Consider the following 25,144-nt stretch of genomic DNA (forward strand, 5'->3'; position numbering starts at 1 on the left):
TCCTTGCTGCCGCTGGCCAGTGTTGATATGGGATGAGCACTGGATGGCCACGACAAAAGCAGCGATTGAATGAAGACCATTTTCTAAGCCGGGATGACTTTTTAAATACATTGTTCAGGAGGTGAATTAGAATTATGAGATATTTAGATAGGAGTAGACAAAGCTCTTCGCGTCCATGTCTTTACATCAGGAGAAATCCAAGTTGGGCACTAGGGAGAGATCACTTGAGCGGTACATAAAGCCTAGCATTAAGCCAGAGGATGTTGACTTCTTTTATTATCTGGTGTTAACTGAAATAATCTTAGGCCTCTTGGTTAGGTATGGAGGTATACTCAGCACATCGCGTTCTGCCGTTGGTGTATCATCAGTTTTGGGCCCCTCACTATTATAACCTCCCCCACTGGGAGCGCATCTTTTAGGCGGGTGAATCATGATGAGTCACTGAACGCAGCACCAAACCAAGTACTACAAAGTCCCGTCCATTCCACCCCACATCTGCCAGACCCAGACAAGAGCAACTGCCGATGCGAAAGAATGGCCTCGCAACAAACCCCCGACGACATCAAGTCCCGAGTCCTCCAATGGCTCAAGGGAACCCGCTACTCAGCAGCCTCCCTGGAGACGATAAGTGGAGGAACGGGAAACTTCATCTACCGCGCTCGTCTTGATAAGCCCCTCGAAGATGGCACCACAGACGTCCTCGTCAAGCACGGCGAGCCCTATGTCGCTTCCAACCCCTCCATGGCGCTTTCGCTAGACCGTTGTGTATGTAACCATCTGTCGCGATGCCCCGCCCCCCATCAGCTATCGTCATCTTCAATGTTGCTGACAATTAGAAGAGGATAGAGGAGGAATGCCTGACTGCTGTCACTTCCCTGCGCGTGAACGCCGACAAGCCAAGCGGCTACAATTACGCTGTCAGGACGCCGCGATGCCTCCTCTATGACGACGAGAGCAACACCCAAGTCCAGGAGCTGCTCCCCAACGGGGCCAACCTCAAGGCATATGTGCTGGAGAACTACCCGTCCCCAACCCCAGACTCACTGCGACCGCAGTGCCATCAGCTGGGCAAGGTCCTAGCCCAGTACATCACAAAATTCCACCGCCGCTCGCAGGCAGAGGTAGAGGCTTGGCGCACAGGACCGGCGGGGACACCCGAGCCCAAGCTGTATGCGGCGCTGAAAACGCAGAACCAGATGCAGGGCCTGAAGCACATGATAAACTTTGATTGGCTCCAGGAGCGAGTAGCCATGTTCCCTGGGATCTTGGAGGAAGCAAAGGATGTGTTTGAGAAAGTCAAGCAGCTTGCATCTGAAGAGCTGAAGGGCGCCCATGGGGATCTGATGCCGATCCATGGTGATTTTTGGACCGGAAAGTAAGTTATCTCCCGAAAGAACTCATCTCACGACGGAATGCTAACGAAGAGCCAACCTATAGCATCCTCCTTCCAAACTCGCCAATACAGGAAGGCGCAGAGATCCCCATCTTCGTGATTGACTGGGAAATGTCCCAACTGGGCGTGCGAAACCTGGACCACGGCCAGATGCTCTGCGAACTATACCAGCTGTGGCTGTACAAGAAGATTGACGCCGCGCTGTGGATGGTGCAGGGATACGCGGAAGGGCTGGGAGAGCAGACTGAGGAATTTGCCTTCCGGACGGCAATCCAGCTTGGAGTCCACATGCTGAGCTTCGGGACCATCGTCCCCGGCTGGGGTACGCAGGATCAGGTGCAGGATGCTGCACGGCACGGAAGGGACATTATTGTGAATGCTTGGAATCATAACCGGGAGTGGTTTGAAAAGAGTGACCTTGCCTGCTTGCTATCCCGGACCACCGTGGGCAAGGCAGCATGAGCTAAATCATACGGCTAAGGAGGTTCATATCACGGGGCACAAATTCATGCAACGTCTCGATAACTAAAGCTGACTATGTCTATTGTCCACTTCCTGCAGGTTTCGACTCTACTCCATTAATAGGGCCTCACCGGAAACGGGCTCGCTGACGCCATGGGTGCAGTGCAGTTTGCCGCCAGAGCAGCCTTGGCCTCGGTGCTGCTGGCGCTCACGCACTCGATGCCAATGTCGCCCGTGATACCATCGCAGATAACGACGGGCTTCCCGCCACAGGGGCTGGTCACGTCAAAGTTCTCGAAGCGGATATTCTCGCAGACGGCATCCGGGTTCGTGCTGCAGGTCAGACTGGCCACGGCGTTGCCGTACTTGCCCGAGGTAGTGCCCGTGAAGTTCTGGAACAGGATGTTGGTGACGTTCATGCCCGAGGGGTACTGGGCGCACGTCTCGGAGTCGATGTTGAAGTAGCACGAGTCGATAAAGGCTGAGTACTCGTTGTTGGCGTTCCACACGTTGCGGAAGGTGACGTTGTTGATGAAGCCATAGCCAACGTCCGGGCCGGCCCAGGTCTTGAGGCGCGCGCCGTGCTGGCCGTTGAGCATCCAGACGTTCTCGATGAGGACGTCCTGGACAAAGGACTTCTCGCCCGCATACTGGCCGAGGGATCCCATGGACTGGCCGTGGGTGCCTATATGTAGCAACCGATGTCAGAGGAAATCACGGACGCATGAGAGGGACTGCTGTTGATGAAAAAGGGCTTACCGTTGCAGTACATGTAGTCGACATGCACATTGCTTGCATTGCTCTTGGGGGAGAAACAGTCGTCGCCGATATTGACCCAGGTGCGCTCGACGCTGAGGCCCTCAATGTTGAGTGAATCGAAGAAGTCGGTATTCTTGGGCAAGGCAGTAGCATTGTTGGATTCGGCAGTGCAGATAACGTCCTTGTAGGACACGTCCTTGGCTGCGGGGAGGTGAGCACTCGCCTTATTCCTCAGGGGTATGTGGGTGTCTTACAGGTGACGATAAAGTTGGTCCAGCACGGGGAGTCTTTGAGATGGACACCCTCGATCTCGAGGTTGGTCGCATTCTCAGCATAGAAGAGGATGGGTCGCAGGTACTCGTTGTCGGGGTCGAGGATCTCCAGGCCTGCAAACTCGTTCCACCACCTCTGACCGTTGCCATTGAGGACGCCCTCGCCGTAGATCTTGATATCCTTGCCACCCCATTTCCAGAACATCAAGCTGTTCTACAAAAACCATTAGCCGGTCTGTTCTTGCTTGAAGAGCTTATTGCTTAGTATCATTACCTGGAACGGATGGGCGAAAGCATTCGCCTGCCAGTATGGCGTGTCGTTGGTAAACTTGATCTCGCCCTCGAGATGCACATGGATGTCGTCCAGCCAGGTCAGGTCGAGCGGCTGCCCAATGACATATGTGTGGTCCTTCTTGAGGTGGAGTGTGCCGCCATGGTTAGCCTTCTTTAATCCCCGTACGAAGTCGTCCGAGATATCGTCCGTGTCATGCCTGGACGGGCGAATCGTGACTTTGCGGCGATGGTCACCATGTGGTGGTTTCCACGGATGCTTGTGGCGGAACTCCTCGATGCTTCGCGGCGGGTGCTCCATGAAGCTGGCTGCCACACTGGCGGCGGCCGCGAGGGCCGAAAGGAGTATCGATGCCTTCATCGCAGAGGAATTGGAGGACCACTGGAGATCAAAGGGTGGACCGTGAGATTTTGAGACGTGAGACGAACAGAAAATATTGAAAACTAGAATGCTGGTCAAGAGCAGGAAGCTGGCGTGTTAATATACGTAATCTATTCAAAAGCCCATTGCCCCCATTGATTGATGTTGCTTCCAGGATCACAGGGTCTTCTGGGGATAAATGAATCAAGCCAGGGTCTCCTCGCCCGAGCACCCGTCTGCCCAATATCATTTCTTCGAGAGTCAATCCACCTATAGGATCAGCCATTGAAGAAGACCTAGCCTGGAGTCCACTTCTCGGTATGTATTCTTCCAGGTTGAGCTTGCGGCTGTTTTAGTCTTGCAGCTGCGGAGCATAAGGCTATGGGGAACAAGTGCCAGCCAAGAACGCGGGGAGCCATGTTGGAGACTTGGGGCAGGACAGGGGTAATTCAACCACCATCTATGAATTGGAGGCTATGATTGACGGAAATCCCCCTTCCCCGCATACGGAATAATTCATAGTAAACACAGACTGGATATTGATGACGACGGGTGTTGGCAGCCAAGAAAAACAAAGAGATCTAAAATGAACCAATGTGCCGGGCAGCCGGACCCTACATAAACTGCTTTGGATCTCATTGGATATCCACGTCTTCAAAGTACGTGGTTCGTGGAATATGAATGACCTCGGATGAAACGGCAGCAAATCTGGGGCCAAGGCTTCTCTGTCCTGAGGTATACGGTTATACGGTCGCATGTTAGTAGACGACAATTAGCATACGCGTCATCTTTAATCGTTAATATGTGGCGATTTGCCAAACGGCTAGCTGGGATTCAACGACAGACGTCTTCATTAGGGTTATTCCGGGAAGTATTCCGGTTGAGTTATATGTAATGTGGGGATCTCACTGGTGTAGGAACTGGATCAAGTACATGATTTAAACCCGCTCCTTGGGCTCCTACTCCCCCGGTATCTTTACCAGTGCTTACTAGTGTGGAATATGTCCCAAGAGTCTGTCCCAAGAGTCCTATATAGTACTGGCCAGAGGCAACAGCAGCCTCGAAGGTCACACTGACTCATTATTCTTCCAAGCCCGTCCACAGATGTTGCACTCTCCAGTTCACTCCTCGGATGCTCTGTATGAAGTACTGTCCGACGAAATTCCCATTGATAGGAACAAGTAGCTCTTGGATGCATGTGAGCGTGAGGGTGTTCTATACCTGAGGCTGCATTTAGGAACGAAGCGGGGATGCGTCTCATGGACTCATAGCCCCAGAGCAACTCTCCCATCACGCTGACGACGAAGAACTGCGTATCTCTGCAGGTCAACCGATTGTCCCTCTGCCCAGCTCTTGATGTCTTTGTCCCCCGTATTGTTCGCCTGCTGAAGCAGAGGCTCAGAATCTTCCGAGATTACTTGCGAGATAGATTGCCAGTGGTTGCCCAGCAAGGAATGGCTCGTGGACCACAGGAACATGACTGTAATAATCAAGAACAAGACGAAGTGCACTGCGATGATAGCAACAGCGGAGGTAAATCCGGCCCAGTGAACAGGGACTAGTGCTGATGTAGAAAAGGAGGTTTCAGCTACGGCCATCGCCATCACGTTAGGAATTGCATCGTAGTACGCCATCTGATGTATCCTCGTGAACAGCGCCTGGGCAGCTAGAGCCGGACTTCTCGTGGAGTTCAGTGCATCTAGAAAAATAGCTGTATGGGCTTTGTGTGCGTAGTATTTCGATAACATGCGTTTGGAAAACATGACGCCTGGGTCTGCGGTTCGGTTTTCGGGAGCACCGATTAGGTTGTTATTTACGAAAGACGTGCTACCAATAAGGTTTTCGCTGAAGAACCACGCTGACCAGGTGTCGTTCTTGTTATCAAAGCCTTTCCACTGCGACTTTGGCCCTAGTCGGAGCACGCCGCGATCTTCCAGGCTTCCCGGCGTTGACGATGCACCGAGCTGGCGTAGACTTGACTCGGCGTCGTAGCCATGATTTTTACTAATCCACGGTAACCTGGGCTCATCTCTTGCACTGGAGCTATGCATATCCACAATAAATGTCCGAGTACCAAGGTTGGTGAAGCATGTGGTGAGCCGCAGACCTTCAATCTCTGACCCGTTCGTCACAGTTGCCCAGGGACCATCATTGCGGATAACCTCGACGGCATTTCTTTCCCCATAGTTGTAGCTAAACGCATCCCAGGTGACGGAGTCGAGAACCATAAACATTGTCGATGCGGCCGGGACCATGCTAAACTCTCGCTGTTCTGGGTCTGAGAAGAGGGGACTTGAAGGGTCGACTAGGGGATCCTCTAGCAGTACTGTCCATTGTTCGTCCGAACCGACAAAACACAGGCTGGACTGACCAAGCTCCGTAGGCAGAGCGGAAAATGTGCCCGGCACTCCACAAGAAAAGTTGAAGTATTGCTGCGTTCTCGTCTCCTGCAACATTGGATAGGAGCTGACGTCCATGGTCATTGTACCCGTCAGACGCGCGACTTCATCAACAGTTACATTGCTTAATGAAGGCCTCCCACAAACTACCCGATGATCCATGATAGTAGCGGGCCCGTGAAACTTCCGTAGACTTGTGCGTTGAGCCGCATCTTCAAAGGGTAGGAAAGCCCGGTAAATGTGGCCTGTGTCGTGGAAGTTGTCTCCTTTTTCAAAAGAACCCGGGAGCTCGGCAAATGTCCAACTAGATTCAGGGGAGGAGGTCCACCATTTGGATACACCGGATACTGTTGAACCTCTCTCCAATGTAGGAATAGTAGTTGAACTATTCAGGTTGGCAAAGCTGCGGTCGGTAAAGTCGGAGAGGAAGATTGTGGAGAGGAACTGGGATGCAATTGTGACCAGGACCTCCGCCACAACGAGAGTGTAGATAAAAATCGATAAGGCATCCTTTGACCGAACTACTATCGTATACAATAAGTTGGTTGGCGTAACATTGAGCGCCCTAATGATGGAGTAAAAGGGCGCTTGAAATAGGGGGACCCCGATAGTTTCCAGGATATATCCCCCCAGCATAGCGGTGACCAAACTGGCCTGAAGCGCCACCAAGGTCCTTATAACTACCGTGCAGATGGTGACGGCGCTGGGAGCCCAGTTGGCCCTAAGAATATAGATCCAAGGCGTTCTCGGGGCTGCGCCTGTGGATGCAATTCTTGACTCCTTCCAGAGAAGGCCCAAGAAAAGGAACACCAGGGGAATTGCCGCCGATCCGAGGAACAGGACGGCCAGATGCTGCGCACTTAGACGTCGCGTAATATTTGTCCTCTTCGGTTCAAGAGGTGAATGTTGGATCGCGTCATCGTCGGCGGTTGGTGGTGCGAGAGGCACGTAGTCACTCTCGTCACCAGTCCCGTCCGAGTTGCGTATATGTGCCATGGAGTAAGCCCTGGGCTGCTTGTTGCATGGATATAATGACGTAGATGTATGTACAAAGTGGGAACAAGTACAGCGAACTCGGGAGCTTCGAGGGAATTTGAATTTGTTCGAGGGAATTCGAGTTTGAGACAATATGGACAGGAAGAGATTATGGACCGGAGAATTCAACGGGAGCTAACACGTCCATACCGAAGTATTTATATTCTGTTTATGGCCCCTTGACGCTACCCTTACCCCCGGCATGGAGAGCGGCTCGCAAGGCTCGAACCCTGGTGAAGGATCGATTCGCAGAAGCAAGACATTTCAAGGCTCAAGCTGTTATCATCCACAGGGCCCCAGGGTATGATAGGAAGAGAAATTGGCACCATGCAGGATGAAGCCAGTTGGCTGTGAAGACATGGAGCGTAAAGCATTCTTACGGGTCACGTTGATTTTGACTGCGGAAACGCACGGGAGGCACAGGTGATCTTTACTATACGTAGTAAAGCTGCCGGCCATAACGAGAGCGACGGCTGACTGCAGCCTGCAGTGACGGCGCCAACTCGCTAGAGTGTCTTCACAAGTGCAATACTATTATTATTTTAAACGGAGACTCATTCGCTAGAAGAACTTCAGGAGGCTCCGACAATGGCTTTGCTGCTCTGCTAGGTGTTCTTGATGAGTGGTGGAACCAACAACCTTGAGGGGCAAGGGGTGATGCTAAATGTAAATATAAATATTTGTATTTTATACATTAGCCGCTACACGACGGCCTTGCCCCCCATCTGGAGAGAGGTTAGAACACTGGGCACTGTCTCCTCCGTCGACATTCTCTTACGTGCCCACGGGTATACGACTGGAAACGTCCCAAGCTATACTTAGAACGCTACCGAGGTGGACAAAGGTCTGCTGACTTGACCCCGGTATCCGCCCTCTCAGATGGCGCTCAAGCACCGTAACATCGTAACTGGCACCAACAAAATCCGAGATTCTCTGCCGATCCCTCCTTGCATACCGAATTATTGATTTTTCGGTACTATTGTTAGCCTCGTGATAAACTGGCTGGCGCTTAGGCACGCGAGCTGCACGACGGGGCGCATTGCTGCGGCCTGACTCCTTTGAGACTCCATCTAAGCCCGACGAACGAAGTCGCGGGGGGTGAGGCATCCACGCATATCTCCAAGCAGTATTAGGCACAGCCCATTCGTGACAATATACTTTTCGGGATTGTAGATCCTCACGCCAATTGTGCAGAAAAGCCCGAATGCCCCTTAATACTAACGGGCTTCCCATTAGTCCACCTAAAGGCAGTGAGTGGCCTTGGTCTGCGAAAGTGGTCCTCCCGCCATAGTATATTGCCCCGGCGTCCGGGTACGGCGCCCAAGGAATGACCACCTCTCGACCCGAGAACCTGCGACTTCTAGTCAAACCCTGTACTGCTAAGCTATCATGAGAGTTCAGAGTGCCTTGTGCTGACCCTACTAGTTACACACCTGTAGCGTCTTCATAGTCATTGTAAACCGGGCGAGGGCCAGCCCAAAAAGCCATATTCAACTAGCTCTACTGCCTTGACTGAGCTGTATCTACACATGAGACCCCTCTCATCAAGGTATCGAAGAAGGCCGTGTCGACGCCCTGAAAAGCCCAGTCATCGACACTGGCCGCCATGGCAGGAAGTCCCACATGCGGTTGCAGAGTCATGTCATCCTGTCTGGGGTCGTAGTATTGTAGCGTGGGCTGCTGCTCATCATACCCGGGTGCATGTAACTGGGGCGCGCCGTGCAGGTGACCAAGTAGCTGCTGTGCCTGCTCATCTGTAGCAGCCGATGCATCAGATGGTGATGCGAACACAGTGCTGGATGTGCTGAATGTTGTTGTCACTGGGTGTCTATGTGTGAACTCGGTCTGCTTGGGAGGCTGCTGTGGCCGGCATGCCGCGTTGCCGAGCCACGGCTCGCGAGAGATGGGGCCTTGACGGGCAATCTTGATGACGCCAAGGTATGGGATGTTTAGGCGAAGCTCTACGCCTTCCTTCTCGATGCCCCCTTCCACGTCGTCATCGTATCCGTCTACATTTCTTGTGGTGTAACTGCTTCCCTCGGCTGCGTCTGCCTCAATGTCGAGTAGCCGCCGGATCAACCTAGCACTCTTCTCCGTTATAACGTCCTTGTTGAAGTGGCTGATGACATCCATCCTCTCCAAGACCAGGTCTAGCATGGCGCGGTCGCCCAAACGCTGGTGGGCTAGGAAGTTGGTCGCATCCGGATGGTGATGGGCGTCGAGATGGGTGAGTAGCAGCGTCATGGCCGCCAGGAGAGCAAAGAAGTCGACGGGCCTTGAGCAGGACGACACGGGGTTGAAGCTCCGGTGGGCGACGAAGCGCGTCAAGATCTCCCGGCTGGCGTTGACGCAGGTGATCTTGGAGTACTCGTGCTCGGTATTGTCGCCTACCTCTTGCATGATGTACGGTAAATGGAGCTGTATCAGGAGGCCGTAGTAGTAGACTTGAGCCGCCAGGCGCACCGTCTCCAGGAGGCCATCTGGCGATCCTAGTGCGAGGTTGCCAAAGTCTGCTGGGCGCCAGAAACTTGCCGGCATGCTCCTGGAAGCCTTTAATAAATCAGAGTCGATGGATTGGGTCGTCTCCAGCCTGATCTTGGACGAGTCATTTTCATTGCGTTCCAAGATTCGAGATGCAGTGACTGTGAGCAGTCGCTCGAATTTCCCCAGGGGCGGCTCATGTCGCAAAACCGACATGGCACCCACGCTCTTGTCAGATGTTCCCTGAGGCAGACCAAGTAACAAGCTTAGATAGCGGTCCATATAGACAATCCGAAACCATATAAACTCGGGGTCGGCATCAAGCTTTGGCTCGATGTGCTTGAGCGGTGGCATGGGAGACCGGTGAAGGCCCATCAACTGGGCGACAGTCATGGCCCTGCGATAGATAACCCACGCCCGGCGAAGATTGCCACAGTTTGTCTCGACCACTCCTTCGAGGACGATGCAGATGAGGCTCTCGACGGTTCCGTGCATCCCTTCCTTGGTCGTCACCCATGTCGCAGCAGCGGTTGCCAAGCGACGCATGAGCACGCTCTTTGATTCGGAGAGGCCGAGAAGTTGCTCGCCACACGGACTCTGGAGCGTGATGGCAAATGTGAGCATAAGTTTAGCGAGGATAACTGGGTGGGTGCTGGGACCAGGAGGTTCGAGTGCAGGGCATGGTGCGGAAAGCGCCTCGTGTGTTAGCTTGCTATGCGGCTGAGTGTTGACCAGATCGGTGTAGAGCGAGGGTCTGGAGCTCTCCTTGAGAAGAATCTTGGCATCTTCTCCGGTTGGAAAAGCTGCGAATAAGTGACGAAGAGCTGTGGTCTCGGCATCGGCTTGCTCTGATAACTCTTGACTTGGTGATACACCTGGGGGGGCCGGTGTGAGGAGCGATAACTCTGTAGAAGTAGTATGGTGTCCGAGGCTCTGGCGAAGGGGAGTTTAGCAGATATGTCCACTCTACGGTCATCATCGGTGTCTGGAGTACTTACCGCTGCTGGCGTGAGAGGAGCTCGAAATGGGGGCGGCGATGGATCATTCAAGCGAGCTTTTGTGACACTGGAGTTTGAATGGCGTCGAACTTCAGTCTGGTTTATCGAACCAAATTGTTTGCTAGCAAAGGCTTCCCTCAGCAAGTCTTCAAGTCTTGCGATGCGCCCATCAAGCTGCTCATGGCGATTTGCTCTCGCTGCTAGGGGGGCAAAATCCTGGGAGATCTCCTGGCTGACGCAGGGTACTCGCCGTCGCTGGCATCCTGCACAAGTGGCATCCTGAGACGACGTAAAGACGCAGCTGATCTTCCGCCGTTTACATTCCCAGCAGGATCGGGTTCCTTTACGAACTTTCCTCCGCTTCATGGTTGGCATGTCTGGGTGAATAGTGGGCGCACCTGGTCCCTCGGCTTCATCTGGGGTGTTTGCCATGGCTGGTTGTGTGTCCGTAGTTCTCGGTTGTAATTGATGAGACCCCGGCACGGCGGAGAGAATTTCTTCAAGATTGGTATGAGACTCTTTGATGATGGGCAGAGGTATGGAGGCTTGACTGTTGTTAGTTGGTAACTCGACACCAGGTTTATGAATTATTTCCGCCGTCACGGCGGACGAAACGGGCATCGATATGCACGATGCAGGTGAGATGCTAGCTATCTCCATTTGTCAGCCCCCTGCCATCCGCATTCGTCCGCCTCGGCTGAAATACCGACTTGCTACGAATACAGGCATGATGCATCTGGTAGTTCTTCGAGGACGATGCGATATTCGGCGGAAAACGATGCATGGCGTGCGCGCTCGGTTCATCACTTCGGGCGAAAGACGCTTTCATCATTAATAATGGCAACTTCTATGTCCTAATTAAACCATTCTTCGCCATTCCTACCCTTATACGTACTGGAGCCATCTACGGTACTTTATAGAGCTACTTAGTGCAACTATAATATGACATGGGTACTCGTATGTGGCATCGCAGCTTCTATTGTCAACCGCACTCGGACTGGGCAATTTCGATGTCCAAGTATCTTATACTGCAGTGAATCAAATTCTGTAACTTTCGGTATGTTGAATTGGTGTTCTGCGAGCGAAAACTCCCTGGCTCATGCTAACTTACTTTGTATTCATTCAGTTCCAAACCTTCCCGACCGTCATCTGGGCTAGTCCTGTCGCTCCAGGCGTTAATATGGCTTCTACACAAGGTATCGAAGCTATAACCAAGGAAGAAATTGCACCAATGCCCCCTGAAAACAACGACAATACCGCCAACCATTCTAACGAGGCCGACTCTAAGGACCAATCCGACCTCGACAAGTCGACAAAGCCTCCAGAGCACACAGGCGGACCTCCCCCTCCCCCCAATGGCGGACTCGTTGCGTGGCTCCAGGTGGCAGCGGGCTTCATACTCTTCTTCAACACGTGGGGCATGATCAATACGTTTGGCGTCTTTCAGACCTACTACGAGTCAGGCGCACTCTTCAAGACATCCTCCTCGAATATCTCCTGGATTGGATCCATACAAAGCTTCTTGCTCCAGTTTACGGGACTTGTCGCTGGTCCCATGTACGACAGGGGCTACCTTCGCCTGCTCCTTATCGCCGGTAGCTTCCTGGTCGTCTTCGGCTTCATGATGCTTTCGCTATGCACCGAATTCTGGCAGGTGTTACTAGCACAAGCGTTCTGCGTCGGCATCGGCGCGGGCCTTCTCTTTACGCCCACTGTGTCACTGATCCCGGCCTACTTCACCGCACACATGGGCCTCGCCGTAGGTATCGCTTCGTCAGGGTCCTCGCTGGGTGGCGTCATCTACCCCATCACGCTCTCCCGGCTGATCCCCCAGGTGGGCTTCCCCTGGGCCGTGCGATCCATCAGCTTCATCGCCCTCGGTACCTTTGTCCTCCCGCTGGCAGTGATGCGCATCCGCGTTCGCGCGCCCAAGCCTCGCGCCATGGTGGACTGGTCTGCGTTCCGCGACGCGCCCTTCATGCTCTTCACGCTGGGCCTGCTGATCACCTTCATCGGCAACGCCGTGCTCATCTTCTACATCTCCTTCTACCCGGAGAACCGCGGCTTCACCGACACGTCGCTGGCGTTCTACATGGCCGCCATCTTCAACGCCGCGTCGGTGCTGGGGCGCATCGCGCCCAACGCGCTGTCGGACCGCATCGGCGTGTTCAACACCACGGCGCCGACCACGGTGCTGCTGGGCGTCACGGTGCTGTGCATGCTGGCCGTCACTAACAAGGGGGGCATGATCGTCGAGGCCATCTTCACGGGCTTCTTCAGCGGGGTGGTGGTTGCGCTGCCACCCGTCTGCTTCCGCATGCTCACTGAGGACAAGTCCATGATCGGCACGCGCATTGGGCAGGGCTTTGCCATGGCTGGAGCTGGATTGCTCATTGGCGGGCCCAGTAGTGGTACCATCCTCGGGGCTCACGAACCTCTGGATTGGACTGGCTTGTGGGTGTATGGTGGTGTAGCTGGATGCGTGGGCGGGGTGATTCTTCTTGCTGTTAGGATTATGAAGGCTGGCGTCGCGTTGAAGGTCAAGGTTTGACCGATGGATCATCATATACCTATCCGCCTGCTCAACTCATTCAACTGTGATGGGCCGCTTCGTTTTCCCCTGCGCGGTCCTCAAATATGACAAGAAAATGAAGGCAGGGAAGCGTACTTATAGGGCAACTCGGTTCAACGTCGATTTTGTTTCATGTTAGGTGCTGAACATGCCGCATATCCATCCAGCCTTCTACTAAACTGTTCAAGGAAGCGGTGGCTCCTGGTTTGACCGATGCCACATGTCTTTCTCCGGACTTAGTTAATGCAACTGCCGTCTCATCTGGCGATCCCGCCAGTCTCCCCTCTGACCCCATTATGGGTCTTCCCTCCGAGCCTACCATAGCCATTCCCTTGGTCGCCATAAGTCTCACGGCAGGTCTTGCTTCGGGGCCTATCACTGACTTTATCACGGAGGCCGCGTCTGAGACTATCTCCTCGGGTTCGGTTGATCCAATTCAAACCAGCTAGATACCCGTATCAAAAAGAGAGTTCTAGGGTATATAGATGGTGGTATTCCTAGTTGCGGGGTTTCATGTCACTATTGTGTGTGTAGGAATTAGCTGGAGTCTTGAAGCTTCTTGAGGTTGGACGTCTGGGGTTAGCCAAATCTTGTTACTGAGGCTTGTGGTCACCCAGACGATACGAGTGGCTGGTTTGTGATGGGCGGCCCGGCTACTAGCTAACGTTGCCGATAGTTTGGCCCCAGTCTAACTATACTTCTGATAGCACCCTATCATGGCTCATCCCTAGCATAGGCATAACACGTGAAAACGTTGCACAGTATCAGTCGAAACGACTCGGAAGCTTCCGCGAACCCCTCCATTAAGAAAGTTTGCTCTTGGGAAGGAGGAAACAGAGCGTGGGGAATAACATGAATAGAGGTCGATACACATCACGAATAAGACATGTCTTCATCAGTCGACAGACTCTTCCCTATATATATGGGATGGAGCGTGTGTTTCTCATTTCCGGGTTATTTGTGGAGGGGCATTTCCACATCGCATAATGAATAGTCGGGGAACTTGAAGCATGAACAAGCTCCGTAACGCCAAGAAGATCGACTAAAAAGCAGTGATATTGACGGCAGCGGAGACTCCCCAGGAACCCCGTACTAGTAGCCTCGCCACCTCGTGGCACCTCCATCTTTCCACCCCTCCGCTCTAGAGGTCATAGAGGTACTTATGGAAGGCATCTGGAACGCGGAGTGGCTTCCACAGTAGCTTTCCACCAGCAGAAATCAAATGCAGTCAGTATTGGTCCAGACGGGTGATTTAGTCCTGACGCCCGTTGACATTTAATAGGGGCTGTCAGTTCCATGCCTTGCGGATACTAGTGCTAGCCTAGATGTACGATCCAACGATTCAATTGTGTTCCACGGGGTCCACAATTGAGAACACGCTATCAGAGACATCGTTGAGGGCGGGAACGCCTCAAATTGAATGAGCTAGAATTCTAGAACACTCTAAGAGGCACTCTTAATGATCCGAAAGGCTTAATTGTTGTACGTAGGTCAGTAATTCGTAGCTGTTTGACGAATAAATCCAGTTTCCTTAGGTGGTCCCTAACCTTAAAGTCGTCGTTAACATGATATCAGTGTTTCTAATTGCCCTAGTTGAAATTCATCGTAAACCGGGCATATAACCGCAAAGTGGAATCCTCTCAATCCCTAAGCCTTGGCCCTTATCTGTTGGTTAGCTCTTGCTTTACCCCATTGGCGAGGTATCCATGAATGGATCCTATTCCCAGTACGATGGTATTCGCCATACAAATTCGCGGCTTCGGATCCAAAAACCATGGCATTCCGCCTGCCTACCTGATCACAATCATTGTCTTTATGTCATTGGCCCTCTACAACGTCATCGAGCTTCTCGTCATTATCCAGAGTACTTTCAAAAAGAAAACGGGATCGTACTTCTGGTCCTTCCTTGTCGCTACTCTGGGCATTGCCTCAAATGTCTCGGGATTCTTCATCAAGTTCTTCGGACCCACGTCGCTGGGCTATCTCTCCTGTACGCTCAGCCTGATGGGATGGGTGACTATGATAACGGGTCAGTCCATGGTGCTTTGGTCACGGCTGCATTTGGTCATGAGGCACAAGCGACGCCTCAGGGTTATTCTGTGGATCATCATTATCGACGCCATCTGCTTTCACGGAATGATCATCCCCATGGTCTACGGCTCCTTTTCCAGCAACCCTCGCAGATATGAACGGCCATATTACGTCGCCGAAAAGATCGAGCTCATTGGCTTCTTCCTCCAAGAAGTTATGCTCTCCAGCTTATACATCATCGAAGCCGTCAGCCTCATCAGGTCAGAGAGCATTTTTGGAAATAAAGGGCCGGCGACCCGGTTGATGAAGCATCTCATCTTTGTCAACGCACTAGTTATCATTCTCGATATCACAGTCCTGGCCCTCGAGTTTGCCAACTTATACGACGTCCAGATTGTATACAAGCCATGGGCCTATAGCGTCAAGCTGAAACTCGAGTTCACCGTGCTTAATAGTCTCGTCAATCTCGCAACTGCATCCAGGCAAATGGCAGAGCTGAGGTCGACATCCGGGGGTACAGTCACGAGACGGACTTCAACTTGTTGACATAAAGTGCCTAGACGTGGCCCGCGGAACACGACTACAAGGACACGAATCGCAACACTACGCCGTGCATTACTATATAAGCGCTAGACATGCTGGTACGACCATACGGGACTGATGGCTGCAGCAGTAAGCCCTGGAGTACCAGGACTTGTAGCCCACTCTCTATAAGGATGAAGGCCTTCGACTTAAGATTCCTTGTTTGACGCTATTCTATCGGTTAGTGGTGAAATGAATTAAAATTAAAGATAGGGAGTGAAAACATGTTTCCAACGCCAACGATGCGTCGCGTAGATCATCTGTCCATATCTGGATCTGTTGCTCCCCAAATGATCTGACATTGACCATTGCGGCCTTACGGAGTAGGTACTTGGGTGAGACAGATGATGTCCTGCAGATGTGCCCAACCCAGGGCCCAAGGGCACGAGGGTCCAACCGACCGTAAGGCGACTGCATCGTCCGCATCGTCCGCATCCATGGAAGCCCCCTCCTCAGACCCCGTGCCGCCAAGAACCCCATAGAACCAATCTCAAGGCCCATGAGTCCATGGACTATATGACGCGCATTCCCCAGTCCCAGCCTACTCAGATTTCTCCATAATCCCAAGTCTGCTAGTTCCCGTGCACTCAATGTAGACGGAGCCAAGGCTTTTACTTAGAGCGCCCAAGTATTGGCCGGTAGCAACGGCGTGCTTATGAGCCGACGAACTAAGCATGGCAGAACAGCGGCCTAACAAGCCGCTCACTCTGCGGATCCTCGAGGTCCCAATCGACACCACGAGGGAGCAGCTCAAAGTCAACCTCGAATCCATCATCAGCAGCGACTCGGGTCTGCGTGACAAAGTCACACTCAGACTGCACAGCCTTGTGCGGCGGGACCGCATGTCCTCCTGCGCAACAGTGACGTTCCATGCAAGCGTCAGCAAGGTTGATCTGATCAAGCGTCTGCGCCAAACCAGTCTCGATTACCCGTACAAGTTCGATCTAGACTTCTATGGCATCACGCCAGTCTATGAGGACCCGTCAGGCGCAAATGTTGAGTGAGTCTGCCCGCATCCCCCTTCCCAGTGCTAAAAGAGGCGCCTGTTCAATGCTCATTCTTATCGCAGTGTGATTGCTGTCTCTGGCCTCAATAGTCACGCGCTGGGTTCTTGGAGGTCGCCTGAGGATAGTGATGTTTGGCTGCGAGACTATCTGCCCCGCGACGTAGGCGGCATCCGTGTCTTACTCTACGGGTACAGTTCCACTTTGGTCGACAGCATCTCCAAAGATTCAATTGTGGACTTGGGACAGCGGATGCTCGAGCTCATTTGTGCTTTTCGCCAGGGCCATGTGTGTGGGAATGACATCTCCCGCTCGTCAATCGCATAGACTGACATAGTATCAGACACAAACGCGCCCTCTAGTTTTCATCGGACATAGCCTGGGCGGTTTACTTATCAAGGAGGTAGGAATACCCACACCCTAGTTTGCTCCCGTTACAACCGAACCAGCGTCATTAACATCCCTCACATTGGCCAGGCGCTCATTCACGCCCATAACAAGCCTTCTGTGAAGAAATACTCGTTCCTGCGCAACGCCTGCCATGGGCTTGTTTTCTTCGGCGTGCCTAATCTCGGTTTGCGCCAAGAACAATTGAACACCATTGTTCAAGGCCAGCCAAACAGCAAACTCATCGCTGATCTGGTGGTTGATAAACATGATGAGCCTTCGCCGTTCCTGAAAAGAATTTCAGATGACTTCGCGAGGTGTTGCGAGGGCCGGTACGAGGTCATTTCCTTCTTCGAGCGCCAATTGAGCCGCACAGTTGAGGTAGAGTCCTGTCCTGTCCGCTAAGAAACCACAGAGGCGCTAATCATACGATCAATAATGCTAGTTCGGCCCAGGTGGAGCCCTCCAAATGACTGGACCCATGGAGATGCTTGTCACGGAGAAGTCAGCGACCAGCGTCGGCATAACGGTGCAGGCCAGGGAGAACAATCATTCGCTCAACACAAACCACAGAGGACTTGTCAAATTTGGAAGCAGGATTCAAGATGAATACGAGATCGTGAGGGCAAATCTTGTGCCGCTGATTGATGAGGCGAGAGAATGTACGTAACATATTGTACGGATCTCATAAACCATGGCTAATGGCAGGATATAGCTCCGAAGCTGCCAGCATCCATGCAACCAAGTGATCATGAACCTGACAGGAAAAGCATTATGCAGACCCTCTCGGTCCTACCATATCTTGAAAGAAAGAACAGAAATCCAGAAGCAATCGCAGGGACATGCCAGTGGTTTGTAAAGCATGAGCTCTTCGATCAGTGGCATCAAAGCGAAACGTCAAGTATGCTCTGGGTATCAGCGAATCCTGGTTGCGGCAAGTCAGTTCTCGCAAAGTACCTTGCCGATCAAGCGCTTTGGACAGCTGGATCCAGAACAACTTGCTACTTTTTCTTCAAAGATGACTTTGAGGATCAAAAGAGTGCTAGCACCGCGCTTTGCTGCATTCTTCACCAACTCTTTTCCAGCAAAAGAAATCTTCTCTCCGAAGAAATATGCAAGCGCTTCGAAGACAACAAAACTCAAATCTCCAAGTCTTTTGACAATCTCTGGGAGATCCTGCTCTTAGCCTCGCAAGATAGCGATGCTGGCGAGATTGTCTGCGTTCTTGACGCAGTTGACGAATGCGACGAACCAGGTCGGTCGAAGCTCTTTCATGCGCTTTGCAAATTCTATGAAACCAGGAATGAGTCCTGCCTCAAGTTTATCATCACCTGTCGACCCTACCCGAAGATCAAACAAGGGCTCCAGCCGCGTGATCTTCCATTGATACCTGTGATTCACCTGAGTGGTGAAAGCGATGCTGAACTTGAGAAGATTGCCCGGGAGATCGACATCTATATAGAGACGCGAGTAAGGGACTTGAAAAAGCTCTTACGTCTTCTCCCAGATGAGGAGCAAGTCCTTTTAAAAGGAATACGACAAATGCCAAACCGGACGTATCTCTGGGCAAAGCTCACGTTGGACTTGATTCAAGAGGATATGAAGATCAGCAAACTCCGCATAGTCCAGGCCATTTCCAACCTCCCTCAGACGGTAAATCAAGCGTACGAGAAAATTCTTGCTAGAAGTCCTCGTCCCGCCGAGGCCAAAACGCTGTTGCATATTGTTGTTGGGGCGGAGCGGCCACTGTCCTTGAAAGAAATGGAGGTGGCGATGGCGATTAAAGAATCTCCTCTGTCCTGCCAAGACTTGAAACTGATGCCCGGGGACCGCTTCAAAGACTACCTGATGGACCTCTGTGGACTCTTTGTCACCATCGTCGAGTCCAAGATTTATCTGCTCCACCAGACAGCAAGAGAATTTTTAGTCAAAAAAGACCATGACAAAGGTCGAAAAGACAAGAGTTCGATGAACAGATGGGAGTCGTCGTTATATCTACCGAAGTCTCATGAAATTCTTTGCCAGATTTGCGTTCAGTTTCTGCTTCTAGCTGATTTTCAGAAATCCGTTGCTGATGGAAGCAGCGAAGTTTCGGGGCGCGTCTTCTTGGACTATTCTGCTCTACATTGGGCCACTCACTTTCGACAATCAGGAACTATAAAGGGAGCCTTCACAGAGAAGCTTTTGAAATTGTGTGACTCGAACTCTGAGCGGTGTCGGACATGGTTTTCAATCCATTGGAGGAGCACAAATACGGAATTCCCACCAGGCTTTACGACCCTTATGATTGCGTCATATTTAGGACTTGATCCTCTCCTAGAGAAGATACTCAAACAAGGTCGTGTCGGCATTTATTCCAAAGACGGCACTTACGACCGTTCGGCACTCTCATGGGCTTCGGAGCAGGGTTTTGATAGGGTTGTTGGGCTGTTAATTGGCCAGACAACGACTCGTTATCTGATTGACCGCTTCAGGCGACTGATTAATAAAGATATCCTTATCGACACAAAGGATAGACGGGGCCGGACACCGCTGTCTTACGCTGCATGGAATGGCCATCTAGCGACCGTCGAACTACTTTTAGCAGCAGGTGCTCGCATCGACTCTGAGGATAGCATTAAAGCGACTCCGATATCCTACGCCATTTCTTCAGGCCACATGGAAGTCGGCAGCCGCCTGGCGAAAGGTCTCTCAGCGGACTCAGCGCAAGCAATAAGAGACAAACTCCTGATGGAAGCTACGAGGTCAGGCTACTACGATATCATTGAACGGCTGCTCGATACTGGTGCTAGTATTGAAGGCTTTGATGACCTTGATTGTTCTGATACGCCGCTCTCGATAGCAGTATCGAACAGGGATGAAGCTATCGTTCGCCTACTTCTCGAAAAAGGTGCGAATGTCGAAGGCAGCAGCAAAGCTATTTTCACACCGCTCGTCGCGGCGGCATACAATGGTTATGAATCTATTATTCGGCTCCTCCTCGATGGAGGCGCGAATATCGAAGGCAATCCTAATAATACTGTTTGTGCACCGCTCGAAAAAGCAGCTAGCAGTGGCCACGAAGCTATTGTGCGGCTACTCCTCGATAGAGGCGCGAATATCGAAGGCAATCCTAATAATACTGTTTATGCACCGCTCGAAAGAGCAGCTAGCAGTGGCCACGAAGCTATTGTGCGGCTACTCCTCGAAAGAGGCGCGAATATCGAGTGTGATCTTAGTGGATGCATTTATGCACCGCTCGGAGAAGCAGCTAAAAATGGCCACGAAACTATTGTGCAGCTACTCCTCGATAGAGGCGCGAATATCGACAGTAACTCTAAACCCTTCGGGGCGCTTACAGGGGCAGCGTCCCGAGAAAATGAAGCTATGGTGCGCCTACTCCTCGATAGAAATGCAAACATTGAAGGCAGTGATAGGCATATTTCTCGACCTCTCTTTGAGGCAGCTTCGAATGGAAAAGAAGATCTTGTGCTTCTACTCCTCGGCAAAGGAGCAAATATCGAGGGCCAGGGGAAGAGTTATGTTCAAACCACCAGTCATACAAAACATTTTGTGTCCGGTACACCCCTCTTCATAGCAGCGTCAAGAGGGCATGAAGTTGTTGTACACTTACTCCTCGATAAAGGGGCGAACATCGAGGCCGAGGGCTGTCTTGAGTATGAGAATACTAGTGAATCAACAGGTCGAGTGTCCTGTACCCCGCTCTTATCGGCGGCAAAATTGGGGCATAGAGGTATCGTCAAGATGCTCATCTATAAAGGCGCAAATGCCGAGAGACTTTCGATTTTCCAGGCCGATTAGGAGAGATTTGAAAAATACTCGCAATGAACTCTTCTTTTTCTTCCGCCAGTCAGGTGCCCTATACCCAGAAGCCGTGTTTTACTGATCCTGAGGGCTCCTTACAAAATTCGCTTGGCTCGAACCACCACCCATCTCCGAATTCATCTATCAATTTAGCTATAGATTAGAGAATAGAGTCTGCGCCTACCTAGAGACTTGGCCCCCATGTCAATTAGTAAACGTGTCTATTATAATGAAGAAAGTTTCTGGCACGGGAGAAGTGGAAGATCAATGATAGTCTATTTCAGTGAGATGTTGTAAATAATAAGTCTGTCGCTAGGCAGAGTGGCTAGTCGTCATACGCAGCTTGGGATGACCCCATCAGATGTGCATACTGCCCCAGTACCGGGTATCAGATACTGGGGGGACGAGGCTCATTGTCGAAGAGATTCTCCCATTGGTTTGACCTGTATGTAGAGACGCCGATGTCGTCTAGGTCGTTACGATGACAGGGGTTTGCGAGACAGTTGAGACGATTACTTTATTAAAGACATTAATGATGGCTATGCAAGTTGCGGGGAACCTCGAGGCTCTTCATGGCTGTCGATTTCAAGAATGGCCCTCTGATAGCATGGTCTAGATAGAGTATGGCGAGATCAAAAACGCCGAGCTGCCAACCCCGTCTTTATTAGGCAGCAGCGATGCTATTTATATACTTCGGGCTATATGAAGATCTTTGAGCCCATGGTTGTTGAGGGATATCTCAGATTTGTACTTGTGTACAAATCTTCCATCTGGCTAGCTTCGAAGCGGCAAAGGCAGCACATGTATACTCTACATGTGTATGGTGGCTGGAGCTCTGTTCAGTGGTGTAGGTACATAAGAGTATACGCATATTATCTAATTATAGTCTACTCTAAATAGAATACAACGCCATGGCAATGTCATCCTGCCCGCCCCTCGCCTCTGTTGTGTCCAACACGTGGTTCATCAAAATAGAAAGGGCATAAAGCTCATTGTTCTTAGCCCTAACATAGCCCGAGAGAGACGAAACACCCGACAGTGACCCCGTCTTGGCCTTGATATTACCTTCCAGCGGCGTCCCCACGAACCGACTCGCCAACGTACCGTCGACACCACCGATGGGAAGTGCCGTCATGTAAATGGCCTTATCCGACTTGGAAAACGAATCGTGGATGTAGGTCAGTAGACTGCAGAGGAACGTCGCCGTCACCGTGTTCATGGCCGACAGCCCGGATCCATCCACTGTGTACACGCCGCTATAGTCGATACCAGCATCGTCGAAGAAAGCCTGTGCCGCCGCAACCGCCGAGTCAACGCTCCCCGCCTGATCCGGGTTCTGTGTGTACCCGACCGTCTTGATGAGCGCCTCGCCATACATATTGTCACTTGGCTTCATGAAGAACTTCAGCAGATCCGCGAGCGGCTGAGAGGTTGACACGGCCAGCTTGGTGACGCCGTCGGGGGTCTTCCTGGGCCTGGTGGGCTCGGTGCGCACTTTTACGCCAGCGGCCTTGAGGGCCAGTGCGAAGCGCGACGCAGCGTATGCAGAGGGCTGCTCGATGGTGATTGTGTTCGTCACGGGATCGCTGCCGGCGGGGATGCTCCCGCTGATAAGGATGGTGTTGGTGCCGCGCTCACGGTCGAGGCTGATACCTTCGTCGCTGCCTGTCATGGCGACGGACTGCACCGTAACATAGTCCTCCTTAGATGCGTCTCGGTCGTTGATCTGCACCTTTGCGACATGGCCAGCGGCCTTTCCAGGGGAGACGGTGACGTTGACGAGGTTACCATCGCAGTTCAGGCCGTGGACCTGCGCAGAGTAGTAGTAAGGCTCGTCGTCCCAGGCCCATCCCGTGCCAAGTCGCTTGCCGTCAAAGCGGGTGCCGTCGCCATAGACCTTGCCCGTGATCTTCTTGACGCCCGAGTCGGCGATCTCCTGGGCCAGATCCGCCAGCCTTGCCGATGTCAGTGATGGATCGCCAGATCCACGGAGCCAGATATCCCCGTCCAGGGTCCCGTCATTGTCCGGCTTCGCCGTCGCCAGGACCGTGGTGTTATATCGGAAGTCGGCACCCAGAGTGCGCAGCGCGAGGGCCGAGGTGAGCAGCTTCTGGTTCGAGGCGGGCACGAGGGAGCGGTAGGCATCGCTGGAGAAGACGGTCTCGCCCGTCTTGAGGCGACGGACTTCAATACCGATGGTGGCATTCTCAAAGGCCGGGCGCTGGAGGATCTTCTGGACCTCCGTCTCGAACGAGGCGGTAACGCCTTGCGCGGCGGCCAACAACACGGCCACGATCCCTCGGTACAACATTTTTTTATTTCAAAAATTAAGGAACGTAGGAAAAGGAAGAGTACACTAGCATGTTCACGATGGGAACTTTGGTCGTATTTTGTACGTGCTGGTCTAGTCTCCCATCCTGCAGGTCGCGATGCCTCGTAATTTTATCTATGGAGAGGCTCCACCAAATCGGGGCCCCAGACCCCTGAAGAAGCCAAGATCGGCATCGACATCTTCACCTGTATGCCTTGCGAATTTCCATTGCAGTCATTATGCCTCGTGGCTAGTAGTAGTTGTGACGGACTTTACTAGTGTTCCTTATTTCGAAACGTGAAAGAAACCCATGCGTTGTTCCTTGCATATTCGACGCACGATCGTATCTAGATCTGGTACAACCCATCTATAATAACAGATTTAACCTTGGGCCAATTATCATTCCATACGTTAGTTGGGCCCTGTCACCATTCTTATTTCCGTTCCAATCGACCCTTCAATTACTGCAGTGAAGAGGCCCTCTGCACACGCCGTCATTGCAAGTCGAATTGCGGCAAATTAATCCAAGCATGAGGATACGCCAAGATAGTGCCAGGCTTAAAACATCTTTAGCGACGTCATGAGCCTGCTAGTTTCTTTCCAGGGTGTCGGAAGCGTCCTCGGAGAGCATAAGACGGAGGGTTAGAAGCCCGATTATGGGGAATTTTAGTCTAGATGGGCCGCCCAAGAAGGAAGGCATTGACACACAAAGACCAAGTCGGGCCGCAGCACAGCAACATATAGAGCCGTACAAAATTATCCGTAGGGATTTAGAGATCAATGGACGGGCCAGCCTTTCTCTTCATAGATCTCTCCCGTGTGAAGTAACGGGCAAGAAAAATGTCTAGTAGAGGACCGACCTCACAGACTCGCAACTTCTGGATCGTGCAACACACTGACAGTCACCGGCTGCGTTTATAACTCTGGAGAGTCCCAGACTTAAAAAACAACCCATGTAGAGGTTCACCGTACAGAATTTCCATAAAAAACACAACCATCTTATCCTAAGTTGGGAGCGACCCGATGACCCGCACCGAGTTTCATGTCCAAAATGGCAAGTGGACAGTGGCGCCAGCTGCGTGGCCGGGGCGTGGGGCCGGTGAGCGTTCCGGGGCCGTTCCGGACAACGCCGTCTAAACGCTGTTGAGCCTACGCGTCGCTTAATGACTCGGCCAGGGCCAGAAGACACTGGCACCGTACATGTATGTATACTCTTGCCCATTCTTCTGTGGTGTGCCCGCCAGTACCTCCGACTGTTGATGAGAAGCAGCGAAGCGACAGGTGCGCTGAGCAACCAAGTGGCTCACAATGCCAAAAGTAAGTGAGGGGCAAAACAAACCAGAGAATGAAAAAAAAGACAAAAAAAAGAAATGATGAGACTGGGACTCGAACCCAGGAGGATTGCTCCACCAGGAAATGAATTAAGGTAACCTTAACCTGACGCCATAACCAACTCGGCCATCTCACCATTGAACCAATTGGATGTCAGTAGCTGAGGGATTTTGCATTATGAGGGTAGCACCTTCAAAAATTATGCATCGCACCGGCCAGCAAACTCTTCCTGTTATCGACAGGCTTCTAACGCAGATCAGTTGGTAGATGGGATATATTGTCTTGTACTCGATATATCTAAAATCGTCATGGTACCGCGAAATATGGCACAGTCCATGCGTGTCGCCCGGCTGGCTTGGGAGTCTAAGGCCTCTTCCATAAGGGTTTTTCTCCAGTCCTCTGGCCATTTGCATCGTTTTCCACGATCCAGCAGAGAGAAAGGCGACATGGATCTTGAGAATTTCCACAGTGACGTATCAAGCCATGGGGACTGGGTATACCAATCTGTAGCTGGTACTAATACCCGCCAGCTAAGTGCTGGGTCCCGCCTTGGGCGATCTCGTCGTGTAGAACGGTGACGCCTTGAAGCAATCAAAAACCAATAGCGCTGGCATGTTCCATTACATAGGAGATGTAAAATGACGGGATGTAGTACATGTTCTGTGCGGCC

At 52.0% G+C, this 25,144-nt stretch overlaps 7 protein-coding genes and 1 non-coding gene across 8 annotated transcripts; 4 read left to right on the forward strand and 4 right to left on the reverse strand.

Annotated features, from left to right (window-relative positions):
• Positions 1-534: 534 nt before the first annotated feature.
• Positions 535-1,855, forward strand: ACO1O0_004932 (uncharacterized protein; the record flags this gene model as incomplete). The annotated part of the gene is made up of 3 exons (XM_083194364.1): positions 535-765; positions 837-1,375; positions 1,438-1,855. The coding sequence occupies 3 exons, from the start codon at positions 535-537 to the stop codon at positions 1,853-1,855; spliced, it is 1,188 nt and encodes a 395-aa protein (XP_083049277.1).
• A 116-nt stretch (positions 1,856-1,971) lies between these two features.
• On the reverse strand, positions 1,972-3,538 carry ACO1O0_004933 (exopolygalacturonase; the record flags this gene model as incomplete). The annotated part of the gene is made up of 4 exons (XM_083194365.1): positions 1,972-2,540; positions 2,615-2,815; positions 2,869-3,100; positions 3,161-3,538. The coding sequence occupies 4 exons, from the start codon at positions 3,536-3,538 to the stop codon at positions 1,972-1,974; spliced, it is 1,380 nt and encodes a 459-aa protein (XP_083049278.1).
• A 4,934-nt stretch (positions 3,539-8,472) lies between these two features.
• Positions 8,473-10,429, reverse strand: ACO1O0_004934 (fungal specific transcription factor domain-containing protein; the record flags this gene model as incomplete). The annotated part of the gene is made up of 2 exons (XM_083194366.1): positions 8,473-10,308; positions 10,424-10,429. The coding sequence occupies 2 exons, from the start codon at positions 10,427-10,429 to the stop codon at positions 8,473-8,475; spliced, it is 1,842 nt and encodes a 613-aa protein (XP_083049279.1).
• Positions 10,430-11,631: 1,202 nt separating this feature from the next.
• On the forward strand, positions 11,632-13,002 carry ACO1O0_004935 (uncharacterized protein; the record flags this gene model as incomplete). Its single annotated transcript, XM_083194367.1, has 1 exon — positions 11,632-13,002. One exon carries the CDS (start codon positions 11,632-11,634, stop codon positions 13,000-13,002), a length of 1,371 nt encoding a protein of 456 aa, XP_083049280.1.
• A 1,836-nt stretch (positions 13,003-14,838) lies between these two features.
• ACO1O0_004936 (uncharacterized protein) lies at positions 14,839-15,832 on the forward strand (the record flags this gene model as incomplete). The annotated part of the gene is made up of 2 exons (XM_083194368.1): positions 14,839-15,568; positions 15,822-15,832. 2 exons carry the CDS (start codon positions 14,839-14,841, stop codon positions 15,830-15,832), a joined length of 741 nt encoding a protein of 246 aa, XP_083049281.1.
• Positions 15,833-16,310: 478 nt separating this feature from the next.
• Positions 16,311-16,640, forward strand: ACO1O0_004937 (uncharacterized protein; the record flags this gene model as incomplete). Its single annotated transcript, XM_083194369.1, has 2 exons — positions 16,311-16,425; positions 16,498-16,640. 2 exons carry the CDS (start codon positions 16,311-16,313, stop codon positions 16,638-16,640), a joined length of 258 nt encoding a protein of 85 aa, XP_083049282.1.
• Positions 16,641-21,723: 5,083 nt separating this feature from the next.
• ACO1O0_004938 (D-alanyl-D-alanine carboxypeptidase/D-alanyl-D-alanine-endopeptidase) lies at positions 21,724-23,142 on the reverse strand (the record flags this gene model as incomplete). The annotated part of the gene is made up of 1 exon (XM_083194370.1): positions 21,724-23,142. One exon carries the CDS (start codon positions 23,140-23,142, stop codon positions 21,724-21,726), a length of 1,419 nt encoding a protein of 472 aa, XP_083049283.1.
• A 1,371-nt stretch (positions 23,143-24,513) lies between these two features.
• On the reverse strand, positions 24,514-24,610 carry ACO1O0_004939. The gene has a single exon. It is a non-coding gene; the product is annotated as a tRNA-Leu (tRNA).
• Between the last annotated feature and the right edge of the window lie 534 nt (positions 24,611-25,144).

Source organism: Amphichorda felina, assembly GCF_050947745.1.
Source record: "Amphichorda felina strain 45539 chromosome Unknown scaffold_5, whole genome shotgun sequence".
NCBI lineage: Eukaryota > Fungi > Ascomycota > Sordariomycetes > Hypocreales > Bionectriaceae > Amphichorda > Amphichorda felina.